Source organism: Syngnathus floridae, chromosome 15, assembly GCF_059516105.1.
Source record: "Syngnathus floridae isolate MCC-2025c chromosome 15, RoL_Sflo_1.0, whole genome shotgun sequence".
NCBI classification, from domain to species: Eukaryota; Metazoa; Chordata; class Actinopteri; order Syngnathiformes; family Syngnathidae; genus Syngnathus; species Syngnathus floridae.
This window is the reverse complement of record NC_142427.1, coordinates 10537549-10564427: the sequence shown is the minus strand read 5'-3', so window position 1 is coordinate 10564427 and position 26879 is coordinate 10537549. Positions and strand designations below refer to the sequence as shown.

The 26879-nt window shown below is 48.9% G+C and overlaps 1 protein-coding gene across 5 annotated transcripts; it reads left to right on the top strand.

Moving 5' to 3' along the window:
- Positions 1–79: 79 nt before the first annotated feature.
- On the top strand, positions 80–26879 carry rapgef6 (Rap guanine nucleotide exchange factor (GEF) 6). 5 transcript variants are annotated; one of them, XM_088398784.1, is made up of 31 exons: positions 80–752; positions 5015–5085; positions 5185–5241; positions 5349–5432; positions 7138–7207; positions 8673–8816; positions 9350–9367; positions 15203–15334; positions 15751–15931; positions 16026–16162; positions 16238–16396; positions 16653–16805; positions 17463–17627; positions 18087–18194; positions 18274–18477; positions 18550–18658; positions 18754–18997; positions 19695–19852; positions 19993–20007; positions 20544–20784; positions 20861–21247; positions 21319–21530; positions 21795–21918; positions 22435–22458; positions 22893–23113; positions 23192–23365; positions 23441–23707; positions 23789–24035; positions 24117–24631; positions 24906–25205; positions 25308–26879. In XM_088398784.1, exons 1-31 carry the CDS (start codon positions 678–680, stop codon positions 25328–25330), a joined length of 5019 nt encoding a protein of 1672 aa, XP_088254910.1. In that variant the 5' UTR covers positions 80–677; the 3' UTR covers positions 25331–26879. The 5 variants fall into 5 exon arrangements, with proteins under 5 accessions (XP_088254910.1, XP_088254911.1, XP_088254912.1 ...); XM_088398785.1 differs by lacking the exon at positions 19993–20007 and having other exon boundaries at positions 153–752; XM_088398786.1 differs by lacking the exon at positions 22435–22458 and having other exon boundaries at positions 153–752.

Here is a 26879-nt window from a genome sequence, read left to right as displayed (position 1 = left end):
ATCCTCCTATTTAAGAACGTCTTGACTTATATTTAGGTAGGCAGGTTTCACTACACTTTTCACAGCTTCTGAAAGTGTCAGCAGTCAGTGATGCCTTCACGAACAACGTAAAAGTGCTGGGCAGTTTGCTTTACAAGTAGAATACGGTTAGATTGTGGGTTAAATACTTAAAAACAGGTTATTATTTTTTGATTAACTCACTTATATCCGTAAGAATTGATTGTCTTATGAGTCATATCAGTTTTACGACCAAGCCGGCGAGCGTCGTCACCCAGTTTCCTGCCCGTCCCGGTGTACTTGAATGCAGCGCCACTTAACTGGCAAACAGATGTATGTCGTCAATTCGCCACATTCGTTCCTTTCCCCGGGAGGAGTGAAGCAAAATCTCTACTGTTCGGATGGAACTCGCGGCGGCGGCAGCTGTCGAAATGGACATACGGAACCCATGACGACCCGGATACAACTTTGTGACACGTTTCACCGGATTACGACGTGCTTTTCTGACGAATTTTGAGTTTTTTTCTGGCGTGTTTTCGCTGGCCGGTTGGAGCGGCGGTAGCTGAAAAAGTCTACCGCCTGTGCGAGGGCGAGCTCCACCGCGGGGGATGTGACAGCACCCAAAGTTTAAAAGTGGACAAAAGAGGAAGGAAAGTCCCTCCTTGTTGGAATTCGACGTTATGAAAATGACCGGAGTTATGGAAAGTGCTTTCAAGCTGGCGCTGGGGAAGCCGCCCGCCTTGCGGACGGCAGAGGTACGTAAAGCCATCGCTTCTGTAAATTAGCACATCGCCCCCCCTTTCCCTCTGTTAGCTCACAAGTTACGTATTATCTCATTAAATTGCAATACGTGCCATATAATCGCGATTTAAGTGGAGTTAAAAGGCTTATGCTACTAAATGAGTTTGTGATGGTAGCCAGGCTAAGTCAAACTCACATTTTGTACGTTGTCAAGCATTCAAAGTAGACACAACGGAATCTTAGTTGTACTAAGATTTCGGACTGTCCCTGAAGGCCACACTTGACTGTAAACATACAATATACTCTTTTATCCGCCAGTTCTTTGCGGTTAGCTATGACGTCACATTCCCCCTTAAGGCAAAACTGAAAGTTGTAATGTGAGACAGTTCAATGCATGGTTTTTGGAAGAAAAAAAACAATGACAACATTATGGCATGTCAGTATATCTACAGTAGCTTGAGGTGAAGTGCAAATACTTTCTTGATCTGTCAAAATTGTCCAACTTGCATTGTGTATTTTTCTCTCCAAGCAAAATCCGATTGCTTTTGATTGCAAGGCAAGTCAAGACTGTCAAGTTAACTTGCATTGTGGATTCAATGACAACAAGTGCGATCTGTGGTGCTTTCACTTCTGTGCAACCGCAGAAGTAGTGGAGCAAGCGTTTTTGCCCCCCCTTTTCTTTTTTAAGCACCTCCATCTTTTCATAAAGGGCCTCTTTTGACGCCTCTTGATCCCCTGTTTGTTTGCGGGCGCGCGCCGACCAGAAAGCCTCTTTCACGCCGTCCATAGAGCACTTTTGTACGCACGTGAACAAACCATAACAAGCGAGAGAGCTCAGGGTCAAAAGGGACGATTCGGGCCTTCTCGTCCCGTCCACCGCGAAAAACAAATAAAAGCAAGACGTGTGATTAAAAGTAAACAAAAAAAACCTCAAACATCTTGCCATCTGTGAGCCAGGATCATAGAACCAATTTGTACATTTCTAGTCCACTCCACATCACTCTGAATTCCACGTCCACCTCACATAGTTTGTCGGTTCGATTCCGAGCTGTGGAGTTTGCATGTTCTCCCCGTGCCTGGTTGTTTGTCTATATGTGCCTTGTGATTGGCTGGCGAACCAGCTCGGGGTGAACCTCACCTACTACCCAAAGCTTGCTGGGAAGTGTTCTAATTTTATGATTATTTTTCTTGATCCTAAAAGGAAGACTTTGAAGTGACTTGTGATCACTCAGTGTTTCTCATCATCTCTTGAGCAGCCCGGATTATTTAATATGACCAAAGCAGTATGTGGATGAGCCACATTTTCTGCCAGTTCAAAGTTGAAGAGCAACAAATATCTCTGCGGTTAGCTCGTGTTGTTGACATGTTTTTGGTTTTTATCCCCCCCCCCCCCCTCGGTAAGCATTCCAGCAGCTTTTCCGACGAGCCAACCTGTTTTGAATCGACAGGAAGCCTGCGCTCCATGCCGTGCCTGAGGGCTATTGTTTGAAAGTAAACACGCCGCCGCTTCCTGTGGGCACCCGTTCTCGGGCCGCCGTGCTGTCGCGAGCTCGCGTCATACATAACTGCCCCATGCGTGTGCAAACAACACATACTGTATGTGTGTGTGTGTGTTGCAAGTCAGAACATTCCATGCCGCAGAGCAGGCATGAACAAGCACACGGCTCTTGCCGAGGAATGCACATGGAAGCTACAGGTGGACTCACCTAGCATAGTATCAAAGTGAAGGGGCGGGGCTTAAGTCAATTTTCCACATAGCCTTATGTTTTATTCTTTGAAGCCTCTATATTTCTGTGCTGCCAGACTACATCATAGCCAAAAGCCAAAGCAGAGCCGCATTGTTGTCGGATGCAGAAGTCAGCTGAGCCACCGTGACCTCCTTTTTGGTTTGCTTGTTGCTTTAAGGTCTCAAACATTCTCCGAGTGCCTCCCGGCAATCACGGTGTCACTTTGCTCGTCAGACTCGTCCTAGATGATTGCGGCGTGTTGTCACGCGGGACTCGGGCGCTATTGTGCACTTGTGCTTGGCGAGATGAAATATCTCCCTCAAGGCTTCTCGAGAAAGCAATTCATGGAGGTTGCGTCACCGGAGGATGACGTTGTACACCGACCCACGTTTTACGCAATTTCCTCCGTAAAACGACTCACTGGCTTGTCTTGTAATACAAAACTTTTCATTGAATATTTTTCATGGTCAGTACGAGTCTGCTGATAAAGAAGCCTCTTGAGTTTTTTTTTTTCTCCCTCCTGAGTGCTACCTGACAGGTTTGAAAGGAATGCGTCCGCCGTCTTCTCGGGAAGGCCAGGAATGTGACAGCTACATTCCCGGAACGTTTCCTCCCGAACAATGAAAGCAAAAGACAAAAATAAAAGCTTCCTGTCACGGGCGTTAAGGGGCGTTATAAAAAGCTGTTTTTGTTTTAAATTTGTATGGCAAACAGGAAGTGAAATGTCCTGACTCAGTGGTGGTTTCACAAACGTGCTGGTGAAAGGTTGACATTAAATTTGTCCAAAAGAACAAAGGATTCACTACAGTAAAAAAAAAAACATTTGTTCAAACTTTCTACGTAGAAGAACCCAAGTATTTGGCTGCCTCAACGGGCTGCGGTGGAAATAGAAAGCAAACATTAATTTGAAATTGCTATGTTGTCACAGCACGAGCTAAGTGGTTGTTAACAGAATGAAGAGCCCAGATATTTTTTTTTGTTTTTCCCCTAAAAGCTCTTCCATTGGCATCCTCTGGCTTGGGTCTCATCAGATCGCGCGCAGCCGTGAAACATCTTTCTGCCACTTCATTCATTCCAGCAGAAAAGACATCTAAAATTACACGGATGGTCATAGTTTCCACTGGAGTGCGTGCGGCGTGTGTATTTTGCGCGGTTTGGCGGGCGACGCGGCCGCTTTCCAGGCCCCGGCCGGTCGCCCTGCCGACCGGCCCTTCCCCGGATGCAAAACCTTTTCCAGGTGACTTTTTCACACTTTGTCTTGACGATGTCGAGCTAGCCAGGGTATGGAAATTGTACCCATTTCCCGTATTTCTTTCCACGCGTCTGCTTTTGTGCCCCTTTTTTTAAAGCGATTTACCGGCCGATCGGCCTCATGTGTCTTCAATTACTCGCCGGGCGGCTGGCGAGTGATGTTTGGGTCTGTGTGTGAGCTTTGTTGCTAAGAATAGCGCCTTTGTACGGCCCAGAGAGAGGGGCTTTAGCGCTAAGTGCTACAAGTGCTCTTGTAACTTCACATTGATGCTGCCTGTGATTACAACTTGAAGGATATCAGAGAGAGCTTCACCGAAGCACCAAGTGCAAGTTGCATCATCGGGAAGGACCCGCATAATGCGACTGAGCGCTTTATTTTGACGTTCCACAGACCCGTTTGTTCTCGGACAAGTGCGACGTTGACCCAAGGCCCGGAGGAGTTGGAGGTTTATGTAAATGTTGAGGGTCAGCTATGCAGCTGAGATGTTTGCTCAGCCATTTTCAAGGGGCCTCGTTGTGTCTTATGTCCACAATAGCCTCTGTGTCAGCACAATGCTGGAATATTCCTCTTGTGTCCAACAAAGCTCCTGAAAAAGTATTAAGTTGGTTTTCCTCAAAGCTCCTTTTAAGTGTTTGGACTTTTGTCTTCGCTAGGGTATTGAAGAGAAGAAAAAAAAAAAGTGAGACATCCTTTGTTGCAAGTCCAACCTTCAAAGTGTCCTATATTCGTAAAGCTGTTAGATAAAATAGCTTTGTGCCAACATTTCTTTTGCTTTTATGATTTAAAATCCTGCAATAGAAGGTCCTCTCAACGTGGAACACGAGAAATGCGTGGAGTGGGCGTCCATGGCGACAAGTGGCTTTTTGTGCCAGCGCCAATGACGCATATTAAACTTCCCCTGCTAGCGTAGCATTTAGTGTGGGCCAAAATAAAGATTGGATTCTACTTCGGGGAAAAGGTCAACGTGGTTTAATTGGACTCCCCCCCCGCCCTCAGCTGCTTTCAGCTTCTTCTGGGTGGCTTGTACGTGTCATTTTGGTGTGTGCCAGCAGGGGGCAGCATCACTGCAACTATGCTGATCACACTCAAGCAGCACTGACACAAAGTGAAGACCTCACAAGTGTTTGATCCACAAATAGAAACCACTTCAAGTGCTTCTATTTTGGACACATTGAAGCTTGACACCGTCTCCTAACGAGCAGCTACAAATTCCTCATTTGGGAAATATTATGGTAAAACATGAAATGGATTCATTTATCCTGCTCATTTGTATTTTCTTCTTCTTTCTGTCTTTTAGGACCTGCACACCATCTACTGCCACCTCTACCACATGGATGTCCTCTCTCACCTCAGGGAGCATCAGCTCAGGTCCGCGTGCTAACACAACACACAATGCTAAAACGGCCTGGTCTGCTCTTTATTTGAATACGGTTTGTGTTTTGTTTTTTTCCCCCCACCTTCCCTCAGATCCATGTGCACCTCAGCTAGGTACGAGAGACACGAGGCCAACCACATCCTCTTCTAGTGAGTCCACTCGCGACACTTTTTCAATTTAATTCTTCAAATGAGTGTCGGGGGTTCCTAATTGGGTGTGAAGGGTCATGTGGGTTCATCGTCCTCTTCTTTGGCAGTCCCGACAGCATCGCCAGCTGCTGGTACGTCCTGCTGTCTGGATCGGTTTTCGTCAAAGAGCACATGTTTCTGGCCAGGTGCTGGTACGTCAACACACACATGCAAACACACACACACGGACGCTAAAATATTCTAAATGCATAATAAATAGAATAAATTAAAAGGCCACGGATATGTTTCTGGGCTCTGGATAACACTGTGTGTTTACGCACACGGTTAGTCATAGTAGTGTGGGGGAGGTTGTCAGACAGGCAAAATGACCGGAGGGTGTGTGTTGGTTAGTGGTCACAGCAGGGTGTGTGAGAGCAGGTCAGAGTGCAGTGTGTGCGCGTGTGGAATGTGTAGACCTGGGTGGAACAGTGGCCAGCCATGTGTTCCTGTGCAGCTTGCCCGCCTGGAGCCTGCCAGCACATCAGGCAGGAAATGAGCAACACACACACACACGTACACACAAAGGCAGCCGACAGACAAGGCAGCATCGAGTGGGAGGCAGCACACACACACACACTGCTCTCCCTCCAAAACTTTTGCGGCGTAACTTTGGATCCCCTTTTTTTTCCCGCCTCGGTGGATAACATGCTGGATTTGCGTTTATGGAATCCCGACACGTGGACCAGTAAAATTCTCGGTTAGTGATCTTCAAATTTTGTCTTTTACGTGACCGGCCGCTTTCTGCTTGTTCTTGATTGATTTTCTGGGGTGGATGGAAAGTCCACAAACGACTCAAATGACAATCCCAAATGTGGGAATGTTCTTCCTTGTTCTCCCAGTCAAACACGGCCGGTTAGTGAATGGTCCCAAAACAGAAAGGGAACGTTGCCTTGTCGTTTTGCAAATTGACTCCTAAAGTTAGTGCTTGTCCCTCTTTTATTTCTGTTGCATTTTTTGCTTGGTCCTGGTAACCATGGAAATGGTGGCTCCCTTTGGATTGCCCTATTGACCTCACATGCCCCCCCCCCCCCCGCAGAAAATGCCCTCTTCTGGCTTATTCGATAGAAAGTCCAGAGCATGGCCTTAGAAAACTTTTAAAACAATTTTTGTCTCTCACATTTAGACGACTAGACATCTTCAATAGTTGTCTTTTTCCTCGACATGGTTGCTCTCTACCCATCCGTGTGTGTCGGGGGGAGAGGGGGGGGCATTGGTTTCCTCGCCGCCTGTCACGGTTTATTGCCCCGTGGCACTGCAGCTGTCAGTGGACCTGTCAGACCCCCGTCTTCCCCTCTTCCCCAGACGTCCTCTTACCCGCCACACACTTGTTTCTTCAAATCGGGCTGAAAGATGGCTGGCGGTGTAGAAAATCGTCACCTGCTGAAATCTGGCACTTTCGGCGCTTTTCGTCGACGCCGGCGAATCGCAACGGAGGACAATATTGGCCGTATAGTCGGATGAAAGAAAAGGTCGGCGGTCGTCCACATTGAGGTTGACTCGCACGGAGGTCTCGTTTTTCGGTAGCTGCAGAGGCGACGGAATGTGCTGTGCGGCTATTTAAAGAGACGACCACACGCTTGTCGAGTCGTAATGTGACGGAGTCGGCCGGCCCTCTCTGCACGCGTCCGTAATTAAAAGCAGCCGCCCGCACACTTCCTCAAACAATGCAATGAGTCGCCATTCATGGCGGCGGCGGGAAAACGTTTAGAATTAGCTTAGCCAATGAGGGACGCCATCACACATTCGGCCTTTCGGTAAAGGCTGAAATTGGACCACTCGAATAAAATGACCCGACCAGAAACAAATCAATTTCCTGATGTTTGTGTGTGTGTGTGTGTGTGTGTGTGTCATTTTTAGTTTCGGCAAGCAGCTGGGGGGCCGACGAGGCTGTGAATGCATCACGTTGGAGCCGTCAGAAATGATTGTGGTAAGACGAGAGGCATGAACTCTTTGACTCGCTCTGTCTTTCTCTGTCTTTGTCTTGGTCTGCATTCCTGACGTGTCTAACCTTACTGAAATTCCTCCTGGAGATGCTGATCTCAGATTTACCTTTGTTCTCGTCCTTGTTTAAAAAGGACAACCCTGAAACAACATTCCAGCCCTGTCAGAAAAAAAAGATCAAATCTGATGGAAAATGGAAATATTTGAGAAGAAAAATCGATTTTTGGGGATTGAAGAAAGTTGTAGTTTGTTGTGTACCTGTTGCACAATTTTGTAGCAAAATTTAGCTGTGTAGCAGTTGTTGGATTTTCTAGCATCATTTTGCTAGCAAATGTAACACACACACACACACATATGTATTTCAGTGAAGAAACAGGAAGTGTGGTCACGTTGCAGCTGTGCCGATGGTCACATGACGCGTTCTTCTGTCCTGTGCGGCCAAAGAGAACGATTCTCGTCCGGTCACATTTAACAAGAGCGTGTGTATTGTGCGCGAGTGTGTGTTGTATTCTCTATCTGCCAGCGTGTCCCGTGAGGCTTGTTAAAATGACACACTGGACCTTTCTTTTTTTTTCCCGCATGTTAGTTTTATAGCCGAGCAAAGCCATTAGTGCTTCTTAAATGTTGAATCTTCGTCGATAGGCTCTCATATAATGCCTTTGTAGCGTCATAAACTATATAGTTCGGAATGTACTAAATGAAACACGATAAAATTGCAATGAATTAAAAAAGTCATGGTAAAAAAGGAGTGACATTTATAAAAATGAAAAGTCACTTCAAATAAAATGGAAAATTAGCAAATGATTCCCCCAGAAGCTAAAAAAATAAATAATAAGTGAATGTTAACGCGCTTCGTCGTTGAAATTCTTTCCGCGTGGTGACACAATGACACCATTGAGCGACGCAAGACAACACGTTCCAAAACTCTCCTGGGAAGTTCTCGGCGTATCTCCGGAATCTGCTGTTTCGGTTGAGTTTTTTTTCTTTTACTTCTTCTCGCCGCCGCTACGCCTCGTGAGAAGGATGTTTGCGTGGTTTCCTGGAGGAAGCGGGCCTGGGCCTCAAGTGTTTGAGCCACTCGCAAGCTCGGCAGCGTGTCGAGCGGACGCACCTCGGATGTAAAGGCGACACTTTTTTTTTTTCCCCCTGAGCGTTTTGGATTTATTTCTTTTTTGGGATTGTCTGCGGTCCGGATGAGTGGGCTGCGCTGGAACCGGCTTTCAGTACTTTGGAAGAACTGGATCTTCAACCAGGAGCCCGCCCAAGCGCCGGCAAATCCTGAGGATGAGGACCACGATGTGGAATACAAGTCGGCAAAAGTCAAAGTCCGCAAACAGAACTCTGAGCCCTCGACTGGGAATTGCGCGGAGAAGCGCAAAGTTATCCGGCGTAGCCGTTCTGAAGCCACGGTGCTTCTGCCATCTGAGAAGGGTGCCCGCTGTGTCTTGCAGGTGGACAACGGCGGCGAGGGGGACGAGGGGCTTCTGCAGCGGGACGGCTCGCAGCGGCGCTCCCGCCGCCGATTCCGCAGGATCAACCCCAAGGGCGAGCGGGAGCTGATCACGGACGGCCAAGAACCCGCCGCCGCCTACAAGGTAGGCTATTGCTCCTTAAGATCTTTTTTTTTTTAATCAAGCAAAACCACCGACAATCCATGTCAACTCTAAAATCATCTTTACGTTTATTACGAGATTGATCGGAAAAAATGACACGATTGGGTTTTCCACGCCAGGCGTGTACAACTTCCCCTCCCTCTGATAGCATCGGCGCTTCGTGTCAGTTAGTGGCTCGGCTAATCGCCGCTCACCACACACGCGCGCCCACGTGTGACCTACACAAGGGAGTTTACAAAACTGCAACATACGAGCCATTTCACCAATTTAGCTGGATTATCGGAATTAGTTTGAGCAAACAGTCGTTGGGCAGTCTAAGTGGTTGGCTCGTCTGCCTGGCAGTTTGAGGTTCCGGGTTTGAGTCTGAACTTATCATGCTTGTTTGCCTTAGATTTGCCAGATGAGTGATTAACTCATATTTTAAAATGAAAGATAATCAAAATGCTGCTAGGACATCAAAAAATTATGACATGATTGTGACTTACATTTTGTTTCTTTTTGTTCCCCCCCTGCAGGATTATGTCAACAACCAGGTAGGGCCATGAGCTATTTTTTGTCTTAAATATTGTGTGTGTGTGTGTTCGCACCTGTTTGTTTGGAAACCACTGTGGGTGGCTCAGACAAGGGTGGCGGTTTGGGGGAGTGTGTGTGTGTGTGGGGGGGGTATCTTTCGAACAAACAGATGCATTCTGCAAAGACTTTCAAGTCATTTGTGACTTTGTGGTTTGGGCGCTTCTTGTAAAACGCTAGCTGGACGTTGCAATGGCGGCCATGACTGTCCATGCGCCGTAGTCCGCACGAATGCGTCGTGCACGCCGTGGCGGCCAAAGAAAAGACACCGGATGTTGTTCTTGAGACATAACAACATGAGTCATCCATTAGCCGCGCTGTTTGCTCAGCACTCAACGGGCCAGTTTCCAGCCTTGACTCCAAGACTGTCCACTTTAAAGTCGACAAAATGGCAACTGTTTTCCCAGCCGCGTCGGTTTTTGTCCCGTCTTTCGTTTGTAGTACAGTACGGGCGGCTTGCTAATTTTAGCCATGACATCAGCAAGCAATCAGATGACAACCTTGATGAACTCCCTCTCCATCTTCCCTCCTCCTCTTCTTCTTCCTCCCTCTGGTGGCTAATGGTCCATCTTCACGTTTGAAATGTTCACCTGGTTTAATGGCCGTTGTGAGCCAGGCAAATGTTTTTGTCGCAGAGTGCAGGAAGGGAAGGGCCCGCTTTAAATGGCAGGAATTCCTGCTCTCTGCTACGCACGCTACAAATGGTTTTTTTTTTCCTTCTGCCTGTTTCTGATGGAAAAAATGCTTTCATAAAATCCCCTCCATTGACACCTGAGGGGAAAATGTGTGACTTACTGCTGCCGAATTAACATATTTTTGGTTTAAAGGCCAAAAATCCCCCCCACTGACTCATAAAGTGAAAAACTTAAAATGGTGCATGCTATCTCTTCTGTAACTCTTTCGATGCCGGCCATTAAAAATAAGAGAATTAAATAAAAAAAAATAGGGCAGAGGAAGAAAACGTGACATGTTTTGAGGGCGCTCGGCTCGGCTCGGCTCGGCTCACCTCGCAACAGGATGCACGTCGCACAGGAAGCACTTCCTGCAACTCTTTCTGCATGTTATGACAACGAAGCCTTTTGCAAACTCTTAGGTTAGTTCAATTAATTTTGGTTAAGACACTCCATCCCCCCTCGCTTCCATCACTTAATCCAGTCAGTGTGTTATAATCCGATTAGCTCATGTAAATGTTTGCCTATTTTGAGTGGCACATTTGAATAAGAATCCCTGCCTTTTTATATCTTGTCTATTTTTTTTCCTCTCTGTATCTCTATTCATCCCCCCCTTCATCTATTTCCATCCCACCTCTGCTCGGCCTCTCTTGTGTACACCGGCTCCTCCGAAGGCAGGCCTCCATGTGCTTGCATCCCATTGGCTGCCTGCTCAAAAGATGATGTCATACCCTAGCTGGCGCTGGGGAGGGGCGCAGGGAGCACAAATTGAGATGCACAGATGCTGGATGAATAAAAAAAAAAAAAAAAAGAAAAGAGGGGTGTATGTATCATGGTAATATTCCAAACCTTTCTGCATATGCCTAACACAATGTGACCACGAAACCCGTTGCACATTTCCTCTCATAGAATAGCCGCACTCGGCTACGCTAACGTTAGCCGCTTGCATCGAAATGCTAAAAAGCAGACCATGTTTTGCAAGTGGCTTATATGGGTGGGGGGGGGCAATTCCAACTGCATCCTTTTTTGTGCCTGCCTCTATCGGAGCAAGAAGGCAGCAAAGGGGGATGTTGGCAGAATGGATACTCCCCCCCCCCTTCCTTGTAATTTATGCATAAAAGTGGGAGTGGCTTTTGTGGGCTTGGGGGGTTGCCTCAATGGACTCGATAGCTTTATGTTCCCGATCAATAAAGATGCTCCCTTTTCTTTTGCTGGCCAGCCAATCCGTCTAATGCAGCTCCCCCTACCGCCCTCTCTCTCTCTCTCTCTCTCTCCATCCCTCGCTCGCTTGCTATCCAGGTGATGTCATTCTTTTTCAGCTGGATTCCCTCTCCTCCTTCCCTACCTCCCTCCCTCCTTCCCTTCCTCCACCGCTAGGTCATTACCGAGCCCGGCACACGGCAGCACAGCATCCTAACCTGGCTCGGCTTGCATCTCAAAGCCCCCCCTCGCCCTTCCTAAAAAAAAAAAGTCAAGGAATGCCAGCATGAAAGGAGCTGGGGACTTAGCGTAGCCCAGCATTGGGCCATGGAGACTCGCCGGGAGGCTCGCAGAGTTGCAACGTGAGTTTGAAGGCGAGGAACGGGCACTCGGATCCGAATGACTCGAGGGGGGAGTCCCTTCTGGCTAAATTTGCAAAACTTGGATGCCACATTGGGTAGAAACTCTCTTCTAAACTGGGATTACTTGCGTGCTTTTTTCCATCTGAATTTCTAAATCATCTTCTGAGGATTTCTCCCGGCTTACAATCCCATTTGGTGTTTTTTTTGGGGGGGGGGAGCAGAAAGGGGGTTTCTTCTTTTCTGCTTTTTTTTTTTCCATCGTCTTTGGACGGACGAGGGGGGAACTTCCCTCCTCCTCCCGACTCTTGGTCAAAGAGATGGCTTTCCTGGTCCGTTGCTATGCCAACTGCTTGCAGCCGTGGTCCTCCAAAGTAAGCCATGTCGTAATGCCCGTTGACTGTCTGTGTGTGTGTGTGTGTGTCTTCCCTTTTTCTGTGTTGTTAAAATATAGCGCCCCACCCCTCATATTCACAAATCTTTATTTGCAAATTCACCTATATATTGATTTGCTCTTTTTGTACTCATTTTCATATTCATTTTTTGTTTACTTTTATATAATCACAATGCCAAGAAGCCGCGGTGAAGTGAGTTGAGGCGCTTCATTTAGAGAAAAGTAGTGCTTTCACGCCATCTTGTGGCATCTTGGTGTCCAAGTTGAAGACTGTGAGTTGAGGAGTTTCATTTAGAGAAAAGTAGTGCTTTCACGCCATCTTCTGGCATCTTGGTGTCCATGTTGAAGACTGTTAAGACGTTTTAGGTAGGCAAATGTGCTTCGCTGAGATCCATAAATGAGCATATCACCTCTTCAGGTGTTATCTTCACTTCTCAGGCACTACCTGTCTTTCCGGCCTTCACTCGCGTGTCACTCTTCCTCTGCACCAATTATCACCTATTTATCTGCGCTTTGTATATCACACATACCATCCTCGATGATAACGAATCCTTGCAACCTGAGCATTTGCATCACGGCCTCCATGTTTGGTCATGCTCTGACCTTTAGAGGCATTTCCTCATTCAGTTGATGTGTTATCATCAAGCTCCGCCTCCAAAATGTTCTGCAGAGATGTTTGTTTGCTTGGTAATGGTCCCAGTGACCCTGAAATGATGGACTTCCTGTGTTTCCCAGGCATGGTTCTGAGGCTTTTTTGTGCGTGCTAGACCTGCGTACCAAATTTCCTGTCGCTCAGTTCAACTTGGCGTCGGGTGGCTGAGTCCAAGCTGTGACGAATAGCAAAGAGGCTTTGCCGGCTGCTAATGAGCCAGACTTGGACAGGTTGATGGATTCGGTGCCAGGGCGGGCGCGTTGGCGTGATGGACGGACGGACTGCTGTGACACAACATCTCCCTACTGATCAAAGGAGGAATCGTTTTCTATTCCACCTTTAAAGGCATGGCCGAATAGGTTGATGACATCACGGCTCTTGTAAATAGAGCCATATGTTGTGCTCGGTCGTTTGTTTTCATGCTAAGTGAACCTATCATCCTCAGAGCGGCCTGAAAATGGAGCCATATATTTTGTTTGGGGGGGGTGAGGGGCATGTCACTAGAGGGCGATCTTTGCCAGATGATGTCATGGCCTCGAGTCGGCCTCGGGCCAGCCGACATCCTGATTGATAGACTGACGTGACGCCAGCTAACGTGAAATATAAGCTTGGGGGAGGGGGGGGTCGGTTCAGACCATTACGAGAGGGATGCCACCACCGCCCTGCCCCGAGCGAGCGAGCGAGCGGGTGGGCGGGCGAGTGAAGGCTTTTAAGAATTGCCGCGGGGGACGTCTGGCAGCTCAAATGCGCAGGAAGTTGCCGCGAAAGCGATCAATACGGGTCACGTTACGCCAGCCAGTGTCCACATCGCCTTGGACTAGTCATCAATTAGGACTATGAAGCTCGCCGAACTGATTAAGCTTTCATTCTGTCAGTATTACATTGCAAACAGACCTCCGACGAGGCCATAACAAGTCATGCAAGTCGACTAACCGTGTAAAAAAGGTTCTCGATTGTAGCGCCCCCCCCTATGACTTTTGGACATGACCTTAACCCACTCAAAATGGTCCCCACTCTGACCTTGACACTCAGCGCCTCCTACCCCCGAACATTTTCACATGCTTCCATTATCTCCTTGCTATTGATTCAACAAGAGAGAGTCTTGACTGGATGGTTTTCGAAATGGCACGGGTCAATGATGTTTGGATGGATCAATTTGAGCTTGAACTCGAACCCTTCGTCCTCCTTAATTTGTCTGCTTATCAAAACATTGATAGAAAATTGCAGAAATCTTGTCAACTGATACTTTGCACGCCTCGCCGTGCAAAACTTCATCTCCTCCCACGCCGCCTTGAAGTATCTCTGGACCGCGCTCGGAAATTGGATTCTTTGGGATGTTTTTATCTTCCTTTCATGCCGCTCCTCTTCAATCCGCGTCCTCTTTCACGGATTAATCCACGCCGCGCCATTCCCGATCATCCCTCAACCCCGCGCCGAACATCATCAAGCCTCGCGCACACGCGCTCGGGCGCCGTTTGCAGTCTTTCTGCCCCCCCCCCCCCCCCCCCACCCCCCCCCCGCGCCGTCTGATGCAAAATTGCACGGCGGCCGCAGACTTCATCCATAATTCAAGTTCTCGGGAGGGGAGGAATGAAAATGCCAGGAAGAGGAGGAAATGCCCGACTGGCGAGGAAGTCAAATGACTGACCACCGGAGACGGACGAGGCGACGGAGCGATGTAAGACGCCCGAGAAATAGTCAGACGCAATTTGGATTCATTGATTTGCAGCTCCTCTAAAGATATGGTTTGGCCTTTTGCTGACACCTACGGGCCAAGCGAGATCACGGCAAGTGGCCCGCCAGTGACCCGAGCGTCTGTCTGTCACTCCGCCGTTATTGACTCAGCTGCGTTGGCACCTCATGCAGCAAGTCTAGGGAATACCGAAACAAGACCTGTAACAAATCCCTTAAACTGCTTACAACTCTGGACTGAACCAAATGTCATGAGAGTGAATGAAAAGTCGTGAAATGTAAACTGGATGGGAACAGCAGCTGGAACGTATCCCGTCAAGGTCTTTTATGACCGTGGACGTCAACAAAATTGTCCGGCTTTGACGGTGACGCTTTCCACGACGCCGTCCGTCTGTCCGTCCTCCGTGTTGACTTGATGTAATTGTACAGCTGAAGGAAGCTGACACATTTATATTTCATCTCCTGACTCTCATCCTTAATGCATGAGTAGAATGGGAGAGACCCCTGCCCCCCGCCAGCTCGCTCCCAGGGGGATGGATAGATGGGGGAAAGTGTGTTTGCGGATTAAGGCGGGATCAAGTAAGGGGTGTGAAATGGAGTTAGTTAGAAGGCACCCCCGGGACATGTTTTGAAAAACATCCCGAACCCAAATCAGGACTGTTTGTTTCTCTTTTACTTAGCTAAAGCTGTCCAGAACTGGTTCAGATCTCGGCTGAGACCAGAATGTAGCCTACAAGGCCTCGTTCGTTGTTTACAGGGTGTTGAGAAGAGGAAAAAAACAAAAAGCTAACCTACAACACCTGCTCATCATCTCATTGTGTCTGTCGCAGCTTCCAGCCGACCTCAATAAGATGCACTTGACGGAGCACCCCCACCAGCAGGTGATGCACGTGCCCGCCAGCCATTCGGGCTGCAGCATCGCCAGCGACTCGGGAAGCAGCAGCCTCTCTGACATCTACCAGGTGGGAAAGTCCGAGGATGTGCAGTTCATGTTCTTTACGACTCTAATGTAGCATCTTTTGATTATTTTTATTGATCGACTGCGGGCCTCGCTTCCCTCGCCCATCCCATCAGGCTAATTAGCGCCAATGCTGCGGCATTGGCGGCTTGTCACTCGCCACTTCCCGCGGTGGCGCAAAGGTCTAACGCAGGAAATAACCATGACCTTTTGCTAAGACAAATCCACGCCTCTGGAAGCTTCACAACGTGACATGTAGAGTGGCCTCATTGAAATTCCTCTAGCGTCTCTTTATTCCCAAATGTAAAGTTTTGGGGGCGTCTTGTTGCTAGGCAGAAATCAACCACAAAATTCTCGATACAAAATAGAAGCAAAAGTCTATTCAGTGGCAATCATTCCAGATGGAAATTGTCCTTACAGGCCACCGAGAGCGAACTGGGCGACGTGGACCTGTCCGGCCTTCCCGAGGCTCCTGTGGACAGCGAGGAAGAGGAAGAGGAGGACGAGGACCTGGACAGAGCCTCGGACGCGCTGCTGGGCCGAGACCTGGTGCGCGAGTGTCTGGAGAAGGACCCGGCCGACCGCAACGACGATGACATCGGTCAGTGGATGCGGCGAAAATTCATATCTGGTCTAGTTTCACTTTATTATTTTTTTTTTTTGCAATTCTAATGAATTTTATGTTCTGTCCCTAGAACAACTGCTTGAGTTTATGCACCAGCTGCCAGCCTTCGCCAACATGACCATGTCGGTGCGTCGGGAGCTGTGCGGCGTGATGGTGTTCGAGGTGGTCGAGCAGGCGGGCACCGTCATTCTACACGCCAAGCAGGAGGTCAGAACCGCAGACGAAACCGAATCAGCCGTATGTGGATGGCGTTGATGTCGTTTGCGTTCCACCTCAAAAAAGCTGGACCAGTGGTACGTCATCCTGAATGGGGCGGTGGAGATCAGTCGTCCCGAGGGCCGGGCCGAGACGCTGTGCATGGGCAACAGCTTCGGCATCTCGCCCTCGCTGGAAAAGCAGTACATGAACGGCGAGGTGCGCACCAAAGGCGACGACTGCCAGGTGAGAGCAAATTTGGAATATCAGTTTTTTTTAAATTCAAACACGCTTAAAGATAAATGCGCCTTTAATGTGCAACCCACTGGACGCCCGTTGTCTCGCATCACTTCCTGTCGTCAGACCTCCAGGAAGTCGGCGAGGTTGCATTTCAGGAAGCTCGCCTTTTTCTCATGTCATCAGACTGCTGTGACTCCTCGACCGCATGGGTCATTATGCTTCACACTTCTCGCGCTAAACATTTTGCACCACCCGCTCGCAGTTGGTGTGCATCGCTCAGGAGGACTACTGGCGCATCCTCAACCACGTGGAGAAGAACACGCACAAGGTGGAGGAAGAGGGCGAGATTGTCATGGTGAAGGAGCACCGCGAGCTGGACCGGAGCGGCACCCGCAAGGGACACATCGTCATCAAGGTTGGAACAATCACAAGTGTGATGTTTGATTTGGAACTTGTAGCATTCACGCTAGCAGAACATTTGGAAGTTGACTTGAAAGATCAAGTTTGGCCAATGATTGTAACCTTGGACACCAGAAGAGTCCAAGGATACTAGCCCGAAGTTGCTAATTGGTCTCTCTCGGGTTATCGGCGATCGATCGGTAGCTACTTGCTGAAACATCAATAAGCTGCCTCAGCGTTTTTTGTTGCTAATTCAGAGGAAGCGTTAGCGCGTTTAGCACTCCTCTTGTCCGCCAAGGCAGCTTTTGATCTTTTGCTGGGTTTTATTTTTTTTCTTCTCAGACTCTCCAGAGATAGTCGGGTATTGATTGCGTAATGAGTCTCAACGATCCAAAAACACATCCAGCGTTGACTGTCGATTCGCCAGTGTTTAGGATTTTTTTTCTCTTCTTCCCCTTGCTCCTCCTTTCTTTTGTTCTTTTTGTGTCGGGCAAAGAGAAGAGAGGATGTGCTTTGCTACTTTCGCTTCCTCGCCACAAAAGAATCGTTTCCTTCCAGAAGATTCTTTTTAGTTCAATGTGTAACTTGTTTCCTCTCTCAAAGGCCACACTGAAAAAAAAACTCCAAAAACAATAAATGAGTACATAATTGCTGCGCTCCCCGTCACCTCCAGGGGACCCCCGAGCGTCTGATCATGCACCTGGTGGAGGAGCCTTCAGTGGTGGACCCCACCTACATTGAGGACTTCCTGCTTACCTACCGCACTTTCGTGTCCAGCCCCATGGAGGTGGGCATGAAGCTGCTGGACTGGTTCCAGATGGACACGCTCCGAGACACGGTGGGTGTGCTTTCTTTGTTGCACCCGTGGAAATGTCAAGTCGTCGATCGATGCGAAGGAATGCGTTTGAGCCGACGCGGTGCATCGGAAAACAATATTTGTCTGCTTTGTTTTTTAAATGAATTCCAAAATAAATGACTGGAGTGTAAAAAAAAAAAAATGTACGTACCCTGTAACAAAACAAAATGCTGAAAAAGTGATTGTTTTTTTTTTTTTAGGTGCACCGTATGAATAATACATGCGACTTGACACATTCATCAATCAGCTCAATGTTGTTTCCGTGCTCGTTTTTTATGCCGCCGTCTTTTTTATGCTCTCCGTGCGCTTTGTTTGAAATGTACGTGTTTTCGATCGATACGTGTGCTCGTCAGGCTCGGCGGTCCTTGAGCTTTGGCTGACGATGAGCATTGCCGCCGCAAATAATCAACTTTGACCCCTGCCTTGTCTTTGATGTCACAGGTGACACGTATCGTGCTATTGTGGGTCAACAACCACTTCAACGACTTTGAGGGCAACATGGCCATGACGCGCTTCCTGGAGGACTTTGAGAAGCGGCTGGAAGCCGCTGTAAGTCTTTCCGCCTCGCCGTGGCTTCTCAAAGTCTTCACACAAGTCTTCATTGTTTTTGTTTTTTTTCCCCCTTCAGAAAATGAAAGGCCACCTACGGCTGCTCAACATTGCCTGCACCGCCAAGGCCAAGTGGCGGCAGATCACGCTGCAAAAGGCGTCACGCGAGTCGCCGCTCTACTTCAGCGTCCAGGGCGGCAGCGAGCGTGGCTTCGGCATCTTCGTTGAGGCGGTGGAGGACAGCAGCAAGGCGGCCGAGGCGGGACTTAAACGTGGGGACCAGGTGAGGTGGCAAAATTAGCACGGTTGTTGCTAGGCAGACTTGAGTAAAGCAAACCCAAATGTGCCATTTCAGATCATGGAGATCAACGGTCAGAACTTTGAGAACATCTCTTTCTCCAAAGCCGTGGATATCCTGAGGAACAACACGCACCTGTCCCTCACAGTCAAGACCAACATATTTGGTGGGTGAACCATCTCGCCGTCAATACATTTCTTTTCACGTCACTCCTCAAAATGTCACCTTTGACATCGTGTCACCCTTTAATTGTCGTGGCAGTCTTCAAAGAGCTCCTGAGCCGGATCGTGCACGAAAAGAAGAACGGCGGGCCGCACATTCCCAAGATCCAAGAGAAGAAGGGCAACCGCTTCTCCATCCCGGACCTGCCCGGCGACATGGAGTTCGCCACCGACCACAAGGCCACGCGCAAGATGAAGGCCAACACGGTGTCGGGCGGCCGCAACAAGATCCGCAAGATGTTGGAGAAGACGCGCTTCAGCATCCTTCCGCCCAAGCCCTTCAGGTAGAACACGCTATGCTAACGTGGCCACTAACGAGAAAAGAGGTCCACTTAATGGAACAAGGAACAATGCGCTGACTCAGCGTGACTTTTCTATTTTGAACGGGGTCAAACGGTCGCCGTGCAAGTCACACTTCCTCAATAAACCACTTGTGGAAGAGCGACATCACTTTTTAGCACGTATATGTACACAAGTAGACACGCACGCACATTGTCGCTCTCGCTGTGCTTTTTCTTTAGTAGGACTGCTCGTCTCTTTTCTGTTCAATTTCCATTTTATTTAAATTTTGTGTTTCTTTTTCCCCCTTGCTTTGCTGCTTCAGGGGCCTATTTGGGTAAGACCTCTTGTTCAGTGCACGCACACAGCCATTCGTGTTCCCGTCTACTTGTTGCTAGGCAGAATTCACAGGGGTCAACTCGGCAACACTATGCTGTTTTTTTTTTGTTTTTTTATCACACTTATCAATTTCCAGCTGCCATTTTAAGTATCAAACATTTTGAATTCAGATTTTCCCAGTTTGCATACAGAGTACATGAAATTCCCACTGTCACTGATGTCTTTGAATGGAACATTTGCATGTGATGGAACATCTCCATTCATTACAATGGAAAGCTTCTGCAAAGAAACACCTGAGGCATTCTGTATACGCGTGACATTTTTGACTAATAGCGCCCTTTGACCTTTGTCGATCCCCCTCAGCGATGGCGGCGTGGGTCAGTCGCAGGACGACAGCATCGTGGGTACCAAGCAATGTCGGCACAGCGTGGCCATCCTGCCCATTCCTGGCAGCCTCTCGTCCAGCAGCCCGGACCTCCTCCAGCCCGCCACCAGCGTCCTGGACTTCTCCAACCCGGCAGGTAGGAGACCACCGCCCTGCCCGCCGTCCACACAAATGGATTCCAGAACACCAAGTTTTTCCACCGCCTTATGTTCTTTTCACGGCCTTCATTCTTTCCTCTCGTGTTTTCTTCTCCTTGTCATCCTTCTCTCGGCCCAGCGCTGGGACTGTACTGTGAGTATGGATGCTTGACTTTGTTTGTGTTCTGCATGCGCTTCCGTCTGGTAAACAACCCTTGAGGTTTGTTTTATTTGATGTGTGCAAGATGGTTGCTCAACCTGTGACCTGAATTTTCCAGCCATGGGACAAAGTTGCCCGTAGGAATGGCTAAATGAGTCTGCGATGGCGCCATTATCCCAAAATGACAGACTTGCTGTGTGGTTTTGAATTTTTTAAATGCTCCACTCATGACAGACAGGCTTACCAAATTTCATGTAAGTTCAAGAAACTGTTTTCAGCATCTGAACTTTGGCAAAGAGTTTTGTGGCAAAGTCACTGTTGTTTGCCAAAACTAAAACAAGTTAAGCTATGAAATGCCTCTGGAAATGGCCAGGCTGAAACGGCGGCGACTTCAAGCTTTGCACAAAATGGCCGCTTGAAACAAAAATAGCAAAGTGTCAAAGAACACCGCATGCTCAAACCCTAAAAAACTAAATAAAGATAAATAACAACAACGCGATACATGATTGTCCTTCTCACACCCTCTCCAGACATCCCGGACCAGGTGATCCGTGTTTTTAAGGCCGACCAGCAGAGCTGTTACATCATCATCAGCAAGGACACCACCGCCAAGGATGTGGTGGCGCACGCCGTCAACGAGTTTGGACTGACGCCGGCCGCCGAGAACTACTCGCTGTGCGAGGTCTCCGTCAGCCCCGAGGGTGTCATCAAGCAGCGACGCCTGCCTGACCAGCTCTCCAAGCTGGCCGACCGCATTCAGCTTAACGGCAGGTAAGAAGGCACGCCGGGTTTTCGAAGACTCTAAAAATGTTGTTGCATAAATAGCAACGCTTATCACCGTATGCAGGTACTACCTGAAGAACAACATGGAGACGGAGACACTGTGTTCCGACGAGGACGCCCAGGACTTGCTGCGCGAGAGTCACATTTCGCTGCTGCAGCTCAGCACCATGGAGGTGGCCGCCCAGCTCTCCATGCGGGACTTTGAGCTCTTCAGGAACATCGAGTCCACCGAGTACGTGGACGACCTGTTCAAGCTGGACTCGGCGGCGGGCGGCGCCGGCCACCTGAAGTGCTTCGAGGACATCATCAACCAGGAGACCTTCTGGGTGGCCACCGAGATCCTCAAGGAGCCCAACGTGCTCAAGAGGAGTAAAACCATCAAGCACTTTATCAAGATCGCCCTGCACTGCCAAGAGTGCAAGAACTTCAACTCCATGTTTGCAATCATCAGGTATGGATGGGTTCATGGATATTTGTCCCAACCCTGAATGGTCGTCAATTGTCAATTTCTTTCCCTTTTAGTGGTCTGAACTTGGCCCCGGTGGCCCGCCTGCGCAACTCATGGGAAAAGCTGCCCAGCAAGTACGACAAACTCTTTGTGGACCTTCAGGACATCTTTGACCCGTCCCGCAACATGGCCAAGTACCGCAACATCCTGAGCAGCCAGAGCATGCAGCCGCCCGTCATCCCGCTCTTCCCTGTGGTCAAGAAGGACCTCACGTTCCTGCATGAAGGTGCGCGTGCTTGCTTGCTCCAACAAGAAGTAGCTGCCCGGTTTGAAGTATCATTGTGGCTGGCGTACTTCCTCTTACTTGTCATTTGGTGCTCACTCAAGCAGCTTTACTTCTGCGAAAGGCTTCCTCTATTGATCGCGTTTCATTTGACTCTGAGTCAATCCAAAACCAACTCTGGTTCACTTCAGCTTTGGAAGGAAGTTGTATTAGGAAGCGATATTTCAATACTGTGATAAACAACAAATACATGAAACACCTCACCAGGCAACGACTCAACGGTGGACGGCCTGGTGAACTTCGAGAAGCTGCGGATGATCGCCAAGGAGATCCGACACGTGGTCCGGATGACGTCGGCCAACATGGACCCCGCTCTGATGTTCAGACAACGGTCAGCCATCTTTGTAGTCCTTCCATCATCATCATCATCCCGCCATTCAACCGCTCGCTCGCTGTCACACAATGTCAGCATGCAGGGGGTCTGCAGTGGAGGAGCGCCACTGCCCCCCGCAGACCCTCTCGGTGTACTACAAGAGTGGAATATCGAGTGGGCACAAGTATTGGGATGCTTGGCTTGCACTTTGTCTTCACTTGTCGCGTTCTCGGAAGGTGTCCCGATACTTTTGTCCATGCAGCATGTGGCAGGTGTGGGCAACTTATTTACATTACCACAGATTGAATTGTTATTCATTCAAATATTTGACCTACTTTATAGCTGCCCCATCTGTCCATTTTTAAAAATCAGACGTTTGCCCACCCCTCTTCTGCGGTTACATCCCTCCACATTTTTTCATTTGTTTTCATCACCTCCATTTCATTACCCAAATCCCCCCCCCCAAAAAAAAAAAAAAAAACCCGATAGCAACTATTCTCATCACACTTCAATCTCCACACCTCTCGCTTGCAGGAAGAAGAGGTGGAAGAGTTTAGGGTAAGTTTTGCCCCCCACTCCCGGAGCCATTTTGTCGCATCCCATACCCCCCCCTCAAAAAAAGCATGCAAAAACTGACTTGCGTGTACATTTGCCTGTGCTTGCGTGTCCGTCATTAACAGCTGTTGGAAGGACTCTGTATCCCATAATATTCCCCATATCCAGTGGTCACCCTAACCCTCCTGCCATATACAGCATGGCTAGCGCGGCTAGCTGCATGGACTGCAATATTAATCTTGATAATGATCGTTTTGTTGAGCTTATGCAGCTCTGGGCTACATGCAACATTTATTTGTATAGTCTGGTTATTCATCTAAAAATTATTGTAAGTTGGATTGTATTTTTTTTTTTAACTATTTAATAATGTTTATTTCATCTGAATGGGTTTTGGTGTTATGTATGAAATTAACATCAGCTTGTCAACTCATCTGCAGGTCCTTGAGTCAGGGCAGCACCAACTCCAACATGCTGGACGTGCAGGGCGTCGGGCACAAGAAGCGCGTGCGCCGCAGCTCGCTGCTCAACGCCAAGAAGCTGTACGAGGACGCGCAGATGGCACGCAAGGTCAAGCAGTACCTGTCCAACCTGGCCGTGGAAACGGACGAAGACAAGCATCAGATCATGTCGTTGCAGTGCGAGCCCGCCTACACCACCAGTGAGTGCGCACACAAAATAGTTCCCATAAGGTTTCATTTCATGTACAACACACATCTTTTTTTTTTGCACGTTCTAGTTTCAAAGAACCTGAGTGACCGGCGGTCCACCAAGTCGGACATGTCGCCCGTGTCGCTGCGGTCGGCGCTGCCTTCGGGCAAAAGCCAGAACCGGGTGTCGCAGGTGCTTCAGGTGCAGGTGCCGCTCAACCCGCTACGCAAGAAGAGCAGCGCCAAGGACGTAGGCCCGCCTAGTAAGTACCTGGATGGCTTAAGCGTCCACAGTACGGTTGCAAATATTTAGAGCCTGGCGGTCTCCTTTCTTCCAGACTTCAACTCCCCTCAGGTGGTGAAGAAGCCCCCCGCCAGCTCGGCAGACGAGTGGACCTCCAAGAGGACCTCGGACGACACGGTGTCAACCATCTCGTCCCTGCACTCCAGCCCGACCGTGTCGCCGCAAGGCTCGCCGCGCAAAGGCCTCTCAGCCAAAACCCAGACTTGCTCGGGCCAGATGAACCTGTCTGGCTCGTCGTCGTCGTTGACCAGCGAGGCCAGCACCAAAGCGAGCACTATCAGCCTGCGCAGCTACGGCATAGGTAGGCCAGGCTCGCCGACCCCAACACGTAAATTGAGTCCGTCGGCTGGCGTGTAAACTCAACTTGGTTTCCTCTGTGCAGGATACGCGCTGCTTCCTCCCGGTAAAACGGATAATCTCTCCGACTCCAGTCATAGCGAGATTTCGTCTCGCTCCAGCATCTGCTCCGTGGACTCGGTGCCAGCCCCGGGTCTGGAGGAGCGCTGCAACAGTATCGGCGCCAGGACGTCAGTCGCATCCGCCGCCCCCGCCGTGCCGGCCGGCGTGCCGACGCCCGAGAGCGCGGCGGCCACGCACTTAAACGTGGACTACAGCCAGCCCAGCACCAGGTTAGTCCACTTAGGCTGGTCGATATTTTCCCTGTAACAAGCACCGGAGCAATTCCCATCTATCTCCTCCCTGTGACGCAGCTCTCCTTCTGCCACGGCGGCCATGTCCTCTCGGGCCTATGCCGCACGAGGCGCCACCTTCACGTCGTCTTTCTCCACGGAGGAGCTGACGCCCGACTTGACCTCCCTGGACTCGGTGGCCGACAGCGGGCGTGGCAGCTGGACGTCATGCTCGTCCAACTCCCACGACTCCTTCCAGAGCTTGCCCACTTCCTCCTGCCGCCCGTGGGACCACGGCGTCCACGGCCACCCGTTAGCGCTCGCTAACCGTTTGGCCGGCACCGCCGTCGCCGAGGCAGACGCCGCCCGCGACTCTGAGCTGGCCAAGCAGTCGCGGCAGAGTTGGGCGTCGTCCGGGTCTTTGTCGGATACCTACGAGGGGAAGTACGGCACCGTAAAGCGGAGGAACACCGGCGAGCAGCAGCAGGCGCCGCCTGGCTCCGGCTCGTCGGCCTCGCCGACCAACGACGGGGCAGTGCAGAGCACAGACGCCGCCTACAAAACGGTGACGTCCAGCACGGACAAGGGTCTCATAGGTGAGGATGCTAATGCTAAGAATGCTAATGGAACTTTACCGTTAGTTGGAGCTATAGATGCTAACGAAACATCAGTGCTTAATTTGAACAGGGTAGTCATGCTTACATGTGAGCTGCCATTCTTCATCTCACTGCTTCTCGTCATGTTTTGCTTCATGGTGTTTTCTCAGCCGTTACCACCATTTAATTTCTCCATGGTTTTCCTTCTGTTGCCCCCCCTTCACTCCCTCCCCTGTTGTTTTTTTTGGTTTGTTCTTCCATCACCTCCATTCAGTATACTGCATCACCTCCCCCACCAAGGATGAGCGTTACCGAGCTCCCCCTCCCACCCCTCCAGGCTACCAGGGTCTGGCTCTGGGTGAGGTCAAAGATGTAAGCAGTAGTGGCGGCGCCGCCACGGTGGCAGCGGGGCCGCCGGCCGCGAGGCCTCCCCACCTCAAACCGCCCGACTACAGCGTGGCCATGCAAAGGAGCAAGCTCCTGCAGAGTCCGGGAGCCGTCGGGAGCCTGGCGGAGGCCCGCAGACTTGCCGGCAGCCGCATGGGAACGCACGACATGAATGACAGCGAGGACGGTACGTGATTGATACTTTTAAATCTGATTTTTTTTTCTAATGTCAAAGGAAAAAAAGTACATCAAATGTGACTTCCTCTTTGTTATCTTTGCCCTCTTGCAGATGAACAAGTTTCCGCCGTGTAGACGTGTGGCTGTCTGGTTTCTTTTTGACCATCACCTGGAACTCGTGCCTGCTTCACTTGAAAAGAGATTTTTTTTTTTTTTAAAGACTTCTGACTTTATTTTAATCATTTTAATTTTGCACCTCGGAACTAGCGCCACATTTTCCTTGGGACAAGATAGCTGACTGACGGATGCCAGGATCATGTGGGTGACTTCTGCCACCTGTTTGTCTCAGTCCCTGAAACTTGTGCCTGTTTCACTTGAAAACAAGAAGCTGTTTTTCCAGACCAAGAAAAAGAAAGATGCTTTTAACTTTTTTTTTTTTTTTTTGGATCACTTCAATTTTGCACCACGTTTTCCTCGGGACGAGATGGCCAACCAACCGAAGGCATTCATGTGGAGCACACAAAATGGCCGCTTCCTGACGCTAGCTACCCAAATGGCGTGCTACCTCCCGGACCTTTTAGGTGAAAACAAACAAAAAAAAACCAATGATTTTATGTTTATTTTAAAGGCGCAAACAGGGGTAAAGGCGTTTTTTTTTTTTTTGTTTACAGTGTTGATTGTATGAAATTGCTAGCCCCCCCTAAATGGCATCCAAATAAGAAGACTCCCTGTATTCAACGTACAGAAAAGGATTGGTCTTCCATTAGCATCGTTCAGAAGACTTGGAATGCTAACATTTGCATATGTATAAATACATGAATGAAAATGTATATTTTTTATTTGTTTTTTTTTGTCATTGATTTTGCCGTAAATTAATGATGGTGTATAGATGACGGATTGTGGAATATTTTTGAATATTTTGTTACAAAACCCCCAAATTTTTATTTTCTCTGCTGGCTTCTCGTAGATGTGTGGACACTGCCATGTGTGCTCGAGCTTGTGTGTATGTCAGGGATTATTTTTTTATTGCTTTATTTATCTCACAACATATAGTGATCGTCTTTAGCCTTTGCCTGGTTTCCTGGATCTCAGGCTTCATTGAGTTTCCTGGGTCTACCAGGATCCTCATTTTAGCACTCCAGCCCCCTGTGCATGTTCTTTGACCTCTGTGGGTGTTCCCACAATCCTGGGCACCTTCTCTCATCTTTGTTTGCACGGCTCCACTCCTTACGTTCTAAACCAAGTGTCAGTATTAACCCTCCTCAGGTGTGAATTTGTTTTGTACAAAGTCAGTTCATGATTTTTAAACCTCCATTTTATCTCCCCCCCACTACAATGCAATAAGCGATGTGAATAAGAAACAATGACAAGGATGCACAATAAGCTGTAAAAAAAAAAAAAGTGTTGGCTGCACAAATAACGTCCCGTGTGTGTGTGCGCGCGTGTGTACAAGTGTCACTCGTCTCGTTGCTGTTTTTTATGTCTTTTACAAAGACGACTCCATTTCGGCATTGTACGCTTTGTATATGTATTGTATTTTTTACCAGTGGATTGTACATAGTTGTTCTATTTTGTTTAAGAGGATGTGTACAAAGGATTTAAAACAAAAGAAGCGAGGACATTTTATTTCCTTTAAAATCTACTGATAAGAATTTGGACAATGAATAAAATCCTAAAATGGAAA

Bases quoted from the DNA above. Each gene is read 5' to 3' on its own strand.
- rapgef6 (XM_088398784.1), top strand. From the start codon at position 678: ATGAAAATGACCGGAGTTATGGAAAGTGCTTTCAAGCTGGCGCTGGGG. The intron at 21,248-21,318 runs GTATGGATGGGT...TTTCCCTTTTAG, and splicing joins TCCATGTTTGCAATCATCAG to TGGTCTGAACTTGGCCCCGG. The intron at 24,632-24,905 runs GTGAGGATGCTA...ACCTCCATTCAG, and splicing joins CACGGACAAGGGTCTCATAG to TATACTGCATCACCTCCCCC.